We start from the raw sequence: 13,975 nt of genomic DNA on the forward strand, positions 1-13,975 counted from the left end.
CTGTGGTGTGGACGTTTCCTGCAGAGCATGATGGGATTTTTTACCTGTGGTTGAACCAGTTTATCAGGATCCAGTTTAATGTCACAGTCACAAGCACCAACTGGTTCTACTGGTTCTACTGAACAGATTCCACTTTTATTCCCAGTGAACAGGTGAAAACGCCGTCGTCACAGTGTTGCTGTTGTTTCAGTGAAATGTTCGCGCACAGCGCCACCTGCCGGTCACAAACACACATCAACACCTGGAGCTCAGGACCAGCTGATAAAAAACAACTGGACTGATGTTTAAAGACAAAAACAGAACTGGAAATATCTTTCTCATATTTGGATATTGTACCAATACATTTTGCACATTTTCATTTTAGTTTTCTTTTCATTTCCTGCATATTTAACTAATGTGTTCCTCATAATATTAAATTCACATTTTGCATATTTAACTAATGTGTTCCTCATAATATTAAATTCACATTTTGCATATTTAACTAATGTGTTCCTCATAATATTAAATTCACATTTTGCATATTTAACTAATGTGTTCCTCATAATATTAAATTCACGTTTTGCATATTTAACTAATGTGTTCCTCATAATATTAAATTCACGTTTTGCATATTTAACTAATGTGTTCCTCATAATATTAAATTCACATTTTGCATATTTAACTAATGTGTTCCTCATAATATTAAATTCACATTTTGCATATTTAACTAATGTGTTCCTCATAATATTAAATTCACATTTTGCATATTTAACTAATGTGTTCCTCATAATATTAAATTCACATTTTGCATATTTAACTAATGTGTTCCTCATAATCCTGTGTAGGTTTTTAGTACGTTTTGTATTTTACTGCCTATTTTCACAGGCACTGCAGTAGTCCAGGCAAATTAGCAGAGAGGTTGCAGACTGAGGGCCACAACTCCTTCACATGTGGCAGGATTTAACAAAGAGCACTGTCCTCCTACCTACACGAGGACCCTTTGGTCACCAGAGCCAGAGAGGTGTCACAGTATAGAGAGCAGTACAGCAGAGTCTGAAGTGGGAGGGAGTGAACAGGCAGAGGAGACGATGAGGAAACTGGAGCAGGACAATGACTATGTACAAACAGGGAACCTGAACCGGGGCCATGTAACTGCTCAGATCAGCTGGGCAGAACTGCTTGGGAGAGTCCAGGTAGAGGTGGTTCCCTGACCAGGTGCTGAAGACAATGACTGACGCCATCTGCTCAGGAATCCAGCAGAACCCTCAGAAAGGGTCGATATTTGTTTGACCCTCCTCAGGTGAAGCTCAGGGTCCAGACGCTTTAAAGCTCATCGTTATAAAGAGGTTTATTCTGAATGTTGATGGTTTGAATCCCTGTGTGACAATGATGTGTCCTGCTCCCTGAACCACTCTTTTACAGTTTGAACCTAATGAATCCTGTCATTGTCGTCTTTGAATATGTCCGAGACATCAGGGAAGAAAAAACCCATTGATTAATAACTTGGTCCTTCAGTATATTCAGGTAGTCAGCTGACCTCATTCTTTGAACACATAACGTTGCTGAACCTGGACCAGACCAGCTGCAGCAACCCCACATCATAGCACTGCCCCCACAGTCTTGTACAGTAGGCACTAGACATGATGGGTGCATCACTTCACCTCCTCTCTTCTTACCCTGATGCTCCATCACTCTGGAACAGGGTCAATCTGGACTCATCAGACCACATGACCTTCTTCCATTGGACAGTTCTTAACCCAGCTTTAGTAGTTTCATCATCTCCTCAGATGTTTTCTTTAATTCATTCAATAATTGGACCCTTCTGAAACAGATGAACATCTTTACCACAACCACTGGATGTGTCTTCAGACATGGTTGTTTAAGAAATGAGAAGCTGCTCACTGCAACAGTTTGGGTTCAATAACTAATCATCCATACAGTAATTATCCAGTGAGGCTCAGACCTATTTACTTAATTAAATCTAGGTGGTGACTGTTTTACAGTTAATTCCAGACTGTTGGTCAGTGTAACACTTGTCCAGCAGGGGGCAGAAAAAGCTCTACAGAACAAGAAGTACAGAAGTAAACATTCAAGTAAAAGTGCAAGTACCCACCCAACTACCACTTCAAATGATTTACTCAAGTTGAAGTACTAAGTACATGCTCTAAAATGTAGAAGTACAAGTGGTGCTAGAGACAGCTGGTGAAGGTGAAGCTGATTTTAACCCTTTAGCTGCTTCATCTGATCAAATGTGGTATACTATTCATTTAGTATACTGTATTTTAAGTACAGCAGTTTAGTAAATGTACTTTCTAGGACTGTGCAGAACCAGACCCAGAAAACCAGGACCAGGATCAAGTTTACTGAAGACAGAAATAGTTCAGTGTAATTTATTGTCGTCCTCCTCCTAATAATGTTTAATACACCCTGAAGGGCTTCTTTATGATGAAGATGAGGGTGATTCACTCCGGTTTATTGTTCATTAACAGGTCGACCAGTAAAAAGATGTATTCCCTTCTTTCCTCTCCTTGTCGTGTCTCTCCTCTGTCTTTCCGTCTCCTTCATTTTCTCTTTTTCTTTATTCCTGTGAAGAAAACACTGCAGGAGATGAAGCAGTGAAGGAGAGGACAGAAAGACGTGATGAGAAAAGGAAGAAGACAGATGAGTAAATCTGTCTTTATAGGAGTTGAACTCTTCAGCTTCACCTTGTCGTTCAGTCTCTTTCAGCATGAAGTAGAAAAACAGCAGCTGTGACTCTGAATGACAAGAGGAATTTTCTTTTCCTTCCTCTTGAGCAGCTCCTTATTGAGATGAGTTTTTATTCTCAGACACACGAAGACGATGTTTAAACACCTGCAGCTGAGAGACGTCAGGAAGCTGAACTATGTTCGACTCTTCACACCTGCTGCTGCTCACTCAGGTAGACGACCCACAGCGTGGCTCAGACGGGCCTCCAAAACCCCAAACCAGCCACTGTCACCCTCTGCATCTTAGGCCATCAAATCACTCAGAGGACTTCAGTGAAGGACTGAAGTCAGGATGGGAGAGTCACAGACCGTCTTCTGCTGCAGGATAAAAACAATCTTTTTATTTGATGTCTCATCAACCACAGCTGGCACCAGCTCTATGCTGCAGTCATAGTTTAACACATCTCTCTGCAGCTCTGAGCACGGTTTTAGAACAGCTGCAGTGTTGGACGTCTCAGTTCTTGTTCTGATGCTATCTGGATAGACAGCTAGCTTTCACTGGTGGCTCTTCTGTAGCAACATTAGCTTGGTACTAACTCACCATTCATTACCTTATATTACTGCCGTGTTTTAGCAGTCTTGTGTTATAAATAGAAATCACACCACAGAGGAGCTAATTTCAAAGCTAATGTTTTTATTTTCTAACCTTATCCACTAACTGCTTCTCCAGCTGCTGTCCTGCAAACCTCTGCAGCCTGCAGATCCCTGTAATTCCCCGCTCTGTGTAATCTTCATGCATTTTTGGAAAATCCCAATTCTGGCTTTAAACCCAATCCCAAGGAACCCCTTTCCCACTTCATTAGCCCTTACCCACGGTTCAGAATGTCTGTGTTCAAAGTTGGGGTTTTCCAATTCTCTATGTTACGTACTGCACTGATCCTTCTCTTGTTTCAGGCCAGTCCCACCCAAAGCAAAGACACTGCCACCACCATGCTTCACCATGTGATCTGCAACATGGACTACAAACCCATGACTGGAAAAACACGAAATTTCCAGCAACAAATCATCACGTCTTCTTCTTAAACCACGGATCATACACTGCAATCTTTGCGAAGTTTGTCCCATTTCACAGGGGAATATTTTCCCACTACAGCTTGTTACCTCAAGAAGCTGCTTGAAAACCAAGGGCAGAGGTAAGAAATAAGAAATGTCCTGTTTCCTGCAGTAGAAGAGCAACAGTGTGTGAACTGTCCAGTTTTTCTTCAGGTCATGTCTCCTAAATGTTACTGTCAGTGGAGGATGTTACACAAGTCTCTAAGTTTAGAAATGAGTCACAGCAGGTTTGTTTCGTCTAATGGAAAACCTCCCACAGGCAGTATCATCTACCTGCAGACTGAACCCTGGGCACAATTATTCCCACACACCATGCACCGAGCACGACAAAGACCTGAGACAGTTTGACTCTGCTCCAAACCTGGAGACCGTTGATAACGTTACAGCTTTGTTTCTCGGCTTTATCAGCCATTCTGTGATTGGTCCAGACACACTGATTGCAGTTTGACCTCTGACCTCTGCTGTTGATGTCATCCTGCTCTGTGTGTGTGTGTGTGAGAGAGAGAGGCTGTATCCTGCAGCTGATTTGTCTTTTTGTCTTCAGTGAATCGTGTTTTTAAGGTGAAACACACCATCAGCACCCATTCAGACACACACAGTTAACAGGCAGCGTGTGGCGTGTTCCAGTGAAGCTTTCAGCTGTAATTAAAGCTCATTAAAGTTTATTGAAGCTGTTTGAACGCCGCCGTGTGATTGGCTGCCTGGCTGACTGGCGGCTGGGGCTCTTTGTGCAGCTGCAGCTGCTGCTTCCTGTTTAATAAAGCTTCTTAACGAGTCGGAGAGGTGCATGATGTCATCACAGCTTCCTGTGGCAGATTGAAGACACCTGCAGACTCACCTAAACATCACACTGCTGCTGCTGATACAGGGGTCAAAGGTCAAGGGTCAGCATAGCAGCCTGATAATTATCAGTGTCAGTTTAAGACAGAAAACCTGTTTGTTGTTCTGCAGTGTTGAAGATATTCAAACATTTAGAACTTGTTTGTTTCCACTTGTCTCAACATATTTTTAGGTTCTGTGATTGGAGAATTCATCGCCTGAATAAACTTTGGTAAAGTAAAAAAATCCTGTTTCCATTCAACAAAGATCTTCTCCTCTACAGATGTATCAGCTGACAGTCAACTAGAAACCATTCGCCATGTATCACTATGAAGCTCGTTGCTGAAGAAGGGTTCTGTTTTCACTGAGCACAGTTTGGACCACAGGAAGACCTCCACAGGCTGACCAATCAGAACACAGGGGCAGCGAGACTTAAATCGTCCATTTTAGTCTCCAGGCCAGAGGAGCTGGGTTTTTTTGTTCAGTGGAGCCTTAAATTCAGTAGAAGATGATACGATGACTTTAATGTTCACTTTTCTATTGTTTCACAGTTTTAAACACAGTGATCAATTTCTTTTTAAAACTACATTTATATATTTGACCTGCTCGAGTAAATGCACTGACAACAGTTAAAAATCATTAGGGAACGAAGGCGTCATGTGACCTGCGGGTTTCTGTGTGTGTTGTGTCTCAGCTGTCAATCATCTGCTCTCGTTAAACTCTAATTCCTGAAAGCTTTTCTTAACAAAGAGCTAATGAATGAAAAGAGCTGCTAATCTGACTGCAGCAGCTGCTACACACACACACACACACACACACACACACACACACACACACAGAGACACACACACACACACACCCACACCCACACACAGAGACACACACACAGAGACACACACACACACACACACACACACACACACACACACCCACACACACACTCACACACCGTGCTCCTGTGTTGTCTCACAGGTAGAGGAATGAACACCTCCTGATCCACAGCCAGTGATCTGAGAAAAATAGTACTGTACTGTACTGCTCCATCATTTAGGATATGAAATACTAAAGTACTAATACATTGAATAAATAAAATAATAATATATTTATCTGTGCACAAACAGAAAATACAATGAAAGAGACGTTAAAGTCATATCATGTAAATAATAATGACATGAAAATGTATAATACACAATAATGAGTAGTATATAAAGTATTTATAATAAATACGCACAATGCAGTATGTATCTAGAATACTGTTTATGTTTAATGTATAAGTACAATATTAACAATCTGGTGTGATGTAAGATATAAATGAATATTATTCATCATTTAATATACAAACAATTATCTAAAACAGTCGTGGCCACAAAGCGTTTCTTTATTTCACTGTTGTTTTCTTTTTAAAAGCTCAGACACAGACTGGCAGTCGGTCAGCCTGTTGAGGTGATCTCCAGTCTTCATAGCTCTCCTTCAATACGTTTTAGATCTTTGTGAGAACAGGTCACGAACCCTTATCAGATCATTGTCCTTCTGGACGACCTGTGACCTCTGACAGAGACGCAGCTTGGGCACACTGGGTGCAGCGTTGTGCAGTGATCTACAGCCAGCAGCAGTAAAGTCCTGTAAACCTCCTGCATGTGTTTCTCTTCTTCGGTCTCGTCCCTGCACACGACTTCGTTTGCTTAGAACGGGACATTTCACGTTTCGTCCTGAGCTCTTCTTCCCAACGACAGCACGCTCGCTGAACGTCTCCTGTCCTTAGACTGAAGACAGTCACTGAAAAACAAACTAAACTGACTTAATGAGACTGAAGAACAGAATCCAAATCTGTTCTGTTATCATTGTGGGATGTTGTGTTTACAAATATGTGAGTGCTGCTTCCTGACTCCTCTGGTAGATCAGCCTTGTTAAATACTGGACCTACATCATCCTGGGATCAGGCTGTTTGACGTATTGATGCCTTCATGGACAAACCTCCCTCATATGTTTGGAAACTCCTTTCACTTCCTCCAATCCAGTCTTAGATCAGGACACAGACTTTTGAATTGGATCATTTCAGCTCTGTGAACATTAAAACCCTTTCTCTGCATCTCTGAAGCTTTTTTTGAGCTCGGGGATTTTTCCTGGTTGAGTAAATGGACGGTTTCATGAAGAAGAGAACTGTGTCACTCATATTCACGACTCGTGTGTTTTCTTATTTTGACCACATGTCACTTATGAAACTTATGAACTGTGAATCTTCGGACTCGGAGCGGACGCATCACTAAAGGCTAATTTTCTTATCAGTCGAACACCTGATTAAACACAAACTCATTTCTTCTTGTTGTCTCCTCTGTGATTAGCAACCTTCATTAACTCCCCCTCAGCCCTGAACTTAATTAGTTCCAATAAAAAGCTGCAGCTCTTGGTCCTGATGAAGATTTTATTTCCCCTCCTCCTCCATCAGCAGACACGAGCGAGTGTTTGTCTCAAACAGATTTTATTCAAAGCAACAATTAAAAATAGTTTCATCAGCTTTACATTCAGAAACAATTCATCCAAACTAATCATCGACCGTCTGATCCACACAGTGTCTGTACAGTGTCAGGAGGAGGAGGAGGGTGATGAAGACGGGGACTCTCAGCAGGAGGTGAAGGTCTTCCAGAAGAAGTTCTTGCAGCCTGCTTTTCTCTCTCGGGGGGCGAGCAGCGGCCCGCCGGCTGCGGCGGCTCGTTCCAGATCAACGCGAACGTCTTCGGGTTCTCCGTCACCCAGAGGAAGGTTCTCGTCCTCCAGAGCCTCGTTCTCCACCTGCAGGAGGTCGGACAGGAGCAGCTCCGCTAGCGAGGACCGAGACATGTCCTGAAAGTAGAGACACAGAGAGGTTCAAGAGAAAAACCAGAGAGGGCAGGACGACGGCTAAGGACGGGAGGAAGACAACAGAAGAGGGAGGAAGAGGAGAAGGAGACGACGTTCATCATGTCCATCACTGACAGCTGCTACAGAGAATGAGGAGACAGGTCAACAAGAGCCCCCTGCTGCTAAACTAATATAGACTAGAAAATATATATGAGATCAGAAGAAACAGACATTCAGTCGTCTCAGTCTCAGGACAAACAGATTTGTAAAGTGAGAGATGAGCTTCACTTCAACGTTTCCTGTTTGAAAGGTTCACAATCGTCTGTCTGTCTAATTAAAGGTAACAGGTTGAAAACATGGTTCACAGTAACGTGAGAGACTGAAGGAAAGAGCTAAAAGCTATGAGCTCGTCTCTGTGAGTCACTGAGCTGCAGTGAGGAACCTGGACTGTGATTCTGTTTCCATCAGACATGGGAGTCGTGATCCCAGCATCAGCTTTAGCAACTTTACAGACTTCATGAAAAATGAGAAGCTTGAACATTCAACACGAGCTGGAATTAAAGTGACTACATGAGTAAAGATTTTCAAACAGTTCTGTTCATTTGAAGAGAACAAACTCCGGCAGCACGTCCGTCCGTCAGCAGGAGCTGACGTGAGGAAGTCTGTTTCAGGGTTTCTGAGAATCGGATGATTTCAGACTGAAGAACTCGGCCCAACACAGTGAAGTAACTGAGTACATGTACTCTTGTACTTTCCACACTTTAAAAAAGATTTTTCTCAGGAACTGTTCAGGAATCAGGTTCTAGAAGTTTTTCTCTGGATTCTGCAGAAACTGATTCACGAGACACATGAGGAACAAACCTGGACTCAAACCTTCTAACCTGTTTACTTTTTTTAAGAGTACTTGCAGTACTTGCAGTACTTGCAGTACTTGAGTACAGAGACTTTTAGTTCAGATTCCGTTTTATTCAGCTGGACATTAGAAAATAGTGAATTAATGATAACTTCACATTTTAGAACATCACCTGTTCTATGAAAAGGACTCTTTGTTTGGACACACCAGAACCAGCAGACAGCAGTCACCGGGTTCAGACCTTTAATGTGGACATTTCAGTCCAGCATAATCACATTTTATTATTTTTTATTTCTTTTATTTTCTCTTCATGATTTAGTTTGTGACAAAAGAACTGTGTTAATGTTCCTTTCACTTTTTAAATCCACTTTACTTATTTTTAAATGACAGGTTCACAAGTCTCAGTTTTAGGAAACTGAGACTTTTCAACGATTCACAAATTAAAAATCTAATTTCTCTGTGTTGTGACCTGTTTGTGTCTCTAAGTCCAGAATCAACACGTTTACTAACAGACAAGAAGTTAAAGAGGACCCACCTGTCTCTCTCTGTCCCTGCCTGTCTCTCTCTGTCCCTGTCTCTGTCTTCGTGTCTGTGTCTGTGTGTCGGACCTGTTTGGAGCCCAGCAGCGGGGTCCGGTGCAGCAGCAGGCGGAGTTTGGCGTCTCTCTGGGCGGCGGAGGAGCAGCTGATGGAGGCGGTGAGGGAGAGGAGGAGCAGGAGGAGGCAGCGGAGGCGCGGGAAGGAGACCATCTTCATCACCTGTCTGTCTGTCTGTGTGTCTGTCGGTGTGGGGTCGGTGGGTCTTCTGGGTCCGTCCCGTTACGGAGGCTCTTTTAAAGTCCCACTGACGTCACGGATCACCGTGCGTTGATGGGTAGGGGCAGGAGGTGGTGGGGGGGATGACTGATGATGATGATGATGATGATGATGTTTCCACCGCCTCTTTAGTGAAATGACCCGTTTTCAGACACTTTTTCTTTTCTTCCTGCTGCTCAGTTGACAGCGCTTCTCAACCTGAGGTGCGCGGACCGGGCGCGTCACGTTCGTCTTCTCATCAGGATCCGATCAGCAGAGCTGCGGTTCGGTACTTAACAGGAGCACCACGTCAAATATATGGTGAGGAGTGGATCATCATCATCGGTACTTCATCTGAAACCAGAACTCCACCTGAAACCAGAACTCCACCTGAAACCAGAACTCCACCTGAAACCAGAACTCCACCTGAAACCAGAACTCCACCTGAAACCAGAACTCTACCTGAAACCAGAAGCTGGTTTTTACTGCCTGAGGAGAATTTATTCATCTGTGAGCAACAATAAAAGCTTTGATAACATCCAGTGTGTGTGTGTGTGTGTGTGTGTGTGTGTGTGTGTGATGATTCTACAGTTCACGTATCATGAAGTAATTATTATAGAGCTATAGAGGTGGGGGTGGGGGGTAGGGGGCGGCAGCTCTTTTCCTAGTATCAGGAACAAAACCATCTCCCCTTTATCTGAAATGCTTTTTCTTGTTCAGGGTGGTGGGGCTGCTGGAGCCTGCAGTTACTGCGGTGGGGATCCGTAGTTTAAACCAATGCTGTGGTGTCTTTAGTCATAGTTTTATTTCACAGGAAGCAGCTGAGTGAGAGCTGCAGTAACGCCCCCTGCTGGCTGACAGGTGTCACACTGGTTCACTTAAGAGTTGAGCGTCATCAGCGGAACATTAATAAAAAGCTGAGCGAGAACAGACACACATCTTCTTCTTCTCTGTACAAACAAACCACATTTAGGTGATGACCTCCAGAACCAGGTCGTGATGTTCAGTAATCTGTTTGGTCTGTGGGAATCTCAGTGATGGAGCTTCAACACACGGTTTCCTACTGTTCCACTGCAAATGCTCCACACTATTCCACACATGAATGCATCACTGCTCCTGCTTCATCAGAACCCACTGTCTGCTTCTAGATGTGAGGAGAACTATCGATGAGCTATTGATTGTCATGATGAACTGTCCACTACTGAGGAGCCTCCTGTCTCAGACTCCCTGCTGGTTTACTACTGATAGTTTGTCAGATGACTCCACTTGATCCAAATTACTGCAGCAGCATTGCACAAGTAGTCTCTTCTCAAACTGTGACTGTACTTTATTTATTGAAGTTGTGCAACATGTTGTGGCGTTCTCCACATGTATGTGCATTCTCCACATGTATGTACATTCTCCACGTTTATGTGCATTCTCCACATGTATGTACATTCTCCACGTTTATGTGCATTCTCCACATGTATGTACATTCTCCACGTTTATGTGCATTCTCCACATGTATGTACATTCTCCACATGTATGTGCATTCTCCACATGTATGTGCATTCTCCACATGTATGTGCATTCTCCACATGTATGTGCATTCTCCACATGTATGTACATTCTCCACATGTATGTACATTCTCCTCCACATGTATGTACATTCTCCTCCACATGTATGTGCATTCTCCACATGTATGTTCATTCTCCACATGTATGTGCATTCTCCACATGTATGTACATTCTCCTCCACATGTATGTACATTCTCCTCCACATGTATGTGCATTCTCCACATGTATGTACATTCTCCACATGTATGTGCATTCTCCACATGTATGTACATTCTCCTCCACATGTATGTACATTCTCCTCCACATGTATGTGCATTCTCCACATGTATGTGCATTCTCCACATGTATGTGCATTCTTCACATGTATGTACATTCTCCTCCACATGTATGTACATTCTCCTCCACATGTATGTGCATTCTCCACATGTATGTACATTCTCCTCCACATGTATGTACATTCTCCTCCACATGTATGTACATTCTCCACGTTTATGTGCATTCTCCACATGTATGTACATTCTCCTCCACATGTATGTACATTCTCCTCCACATGTATGTACATTCTCCTCCACATGTATGTGCATTCTCCTCCACATGTATGTGCATTCTCCTCCACATGTATGTACATTCTCCACATGTATGTGCATTCTCCACATGTATGTGCATTCTCCTCCACATGTATGTGCATTCTCCACGTTTATGTGCATTCTCCACATGTATGTACATTCTCCTCCACATGTATGTTCATTCTCCACATGTATGTTCATTCTCCACATGTATGTACATTCTCCACGTTTATGTGCATTCTCCACGTTTATGTACATTCTCCACATGTCACGGTTAAAGGGAGGGGGACGAGGCAGGAATTAACTGAAACAGGATTTTAATAGGAAACTACAAGACAGGAGAGACGGCGACGACGACCTCTGCGTCGACCCGCCTGGAGACAGGAGAGACGGCGACGACGACCTCTGCGTCGACCCGCCTGGAGACAGGAGAGACGGCGACGACGACCTCTGCGTCGACCCGCCTGGAGACAGGGCAGGAGTTGTTGTGGTGACCAGAGCAGCGGTGATTGCAGCAACCAGGGTAGCGGCGACCGCGGTGACAGCAACAGGATCAAGAACAGGAGCGAGGACAGGAGCGAGGACAGGAGCGAGGACAGGGGCTGTAGCAGGAGCCGAAGCTGAGGCAGTTGCGATGGCAGGAACTGTGACGACTGGAACTGTGACTGGAGCAGCTGCGGCGACTGGAACTGAAGCTGGAGCAGCTGCGGCGGCTGGAACTGAAGCTGGAGCAGCTGCGGCGGCTGGAACTGAAGCTGGAGCAGCTGCGGCGGCTGGAACTGAAGCTGGAGCAGCTGCGGCGGCTGGAACTGAAGCTGGAGCAGCTGCGGCGGCTGGAACTGAAGCTGGAGCAGCTGCGGCGGCTGGAACTGAGACTGGAGCAGGAACTGGGGCCGTGACTGAGACTGGAGCAGGAACTGGGGCCGTGACTGAGACTGGAGCAGGAACTGGGGCCGTGACTGAGACTGGAGCAGGAACTGGGGCCGTGACTGAGACTGGAGCAGGAACTGGGGCCGTGACTGAGACTGGAGCAGGAACTGGGGCCGTGACTGAGACTGGAGCAGGAACTGGGGCCGTGACTGAGACTGGAGCAGGAACTGGGGCCGTGACTGAGACTGGAGCAGGAACTGGGGCCGTGACTGAGACTGGAGCAGGAACTGGGGCCGTGACTGAGACTGGAGCAGGAACTGGGGCCGTGACTGAGACTGGAGCAGGAACTGGGGCCGTGACTGAGACTGGAGCAGGAACTGGGGCCGTGACTGAGACTGGAGCAGGAACTGGGGCCGTGCTGACTGGAGCGGCCGTGGCATTCCGACGCCTCTGGCGGAACCGCCGCAGGTATCTGGATTGCAGGTAACTGATTGGTTTGGGGGCCATAACCAGACGTGTACCCCAGAAAGGTGAGTCCCGATAATCCTCTGGGTGTGCATAGTTCTCCTGCAGTGCTTCAGGGAAAAGCCCGTAATGATCAAGACGGGGAGGGAGGTTTGTGTGGCCGTAAAAAGGATCATAAGGATCCATGGCCGCGGTCTGGTCAGATCGTTCTGTCACGGTTAAAGGGAGGGGGACGAGGCAGGAATTAACTGAAACAGGATTTTAATAGGAAACTACAAAAACAGGGAAACTATGGTGGGTGTCAACAGACACTACAAAAGCAGGCAAAACACGAGGACAAAGTAACAACAGAAAACTACCCAGATGGCGGAGAACAAAGTAACAAAACAGGAACCAAAGTACAAAACCAAAAACCACTGCTCGATGGCAGGAAAACACTCACGGGAACAGGTAACAATGTCCAGAGTTCAGAGGGGGGAACATAGTCCAGGGAATCCAGAGAGGAAAGCACAAAATCCAGAGTCCAGGGGGGGGGGGGGAGCAAGACAGGGCTGAGGAGGAGTGAGCAGGAGCAGGCAAGGTTGGGCAACAGTCAAGGAAAGCAACAGGCAAGGAACCACAGGCTGGAGACAGGAAGGGAAACAAGAAGGGGGAATGACGACGATCTGACAGGGGAGGAAGGTCTGAGGAGAGTTTATGTAGTGTGAAGTGGGCACAGGTGAGTCCAATATGCCGCTGATTGGCAAGAGCAGAGGGAGAGAACTGGCTGGTGGGCGGAGTCCAGAGGGAGAGTGAGGTGGAGCAGTGAGGGAAATCCTCAGCTTGGCCTGATGCCGGGCCGAAACCATGACACCACATGTATGTGCATTCTCCACATGTATGTACATTCTCCACATGTATGTACATTCTCCACATGTATGTTCATTCTCCACATGTATGTACATTCTCCACATGTATGTGCATTCTCCACATGTATGTACATTCTCCACATGTATGTTCATTCTCCACATGTATGTACATTCTCCTCCACATGTATGTACATTCTCCACATGTATGTTCATTCTCCACATGTATGTTCATTCTTCACATGTATGTGCTTTCTCCACATGTATTTACATTCTCCTCCATATGTATGTACATTCTCCACATGTATGTTCATTCTCCACATGTATGTACATTCTCCACATGTATTTACATTCTCCTCCATATGTATGTACATTCTCCACATGTATGTTCATTCTCCACATGTATGTACATTCTCCACATGTATGTACATTCTCCTCCACATGTATGTACATTCTCCTCCATATGTATGTACATTCTCCACATGTATGTTCATTCTCCACATGTATGTACATTCTCCACATGTATGTACATTCTCCTCCACATGTATGTACATTCTCCTCCACATGTATGTTCATTCTCCACATGTAT

At 44.9% G+C, this 13,975-nt stretch overlaps 1 protein-coding gene across 1 annotated transcript; it reads right to left on the minus strand.

The window, feature by feature from the left end:
• Positions 1–7,019: 7,019 nt before the first annotated feature.
• Positions 7,020–9,078, minus strand: sst1.1 (somatostatin 1, tandem duplicate 1). Its single transcript, XM_026377735.1, has 2 exons — positions 8,898–9,078; positions 7,020–7,439 (listed from the first exon to the last, which is right to left on the minus strand). Exons 1-2 carry the CDS (start codon positions 9,042–9,044, stop codon positions 7,218–7,220), a joined length of 369 nt encoding a protein of 122 aa, XP_026233520.1. The 5' UTR covers positions 9,045–9,078; the 3' UTR covers positions 7,020–7,217.
• Positions 9,079–13,975: the final 4,897 nt, after the last annotated feature.

The sequence above is a fragment of the Anabas testudineus genome, chromosome 13, assembly GCF_900324465.2.
Source record: "Anabas testudineus chromosome 13, fAnaTes1.2, whole genome shotgun sequence".
Lineage (NCBI taxonomy): Eukaryota > Metazoa > Chordata > Actinopteri > Anabantiformes > Anabantidae > Anabas > Anabas testudineus.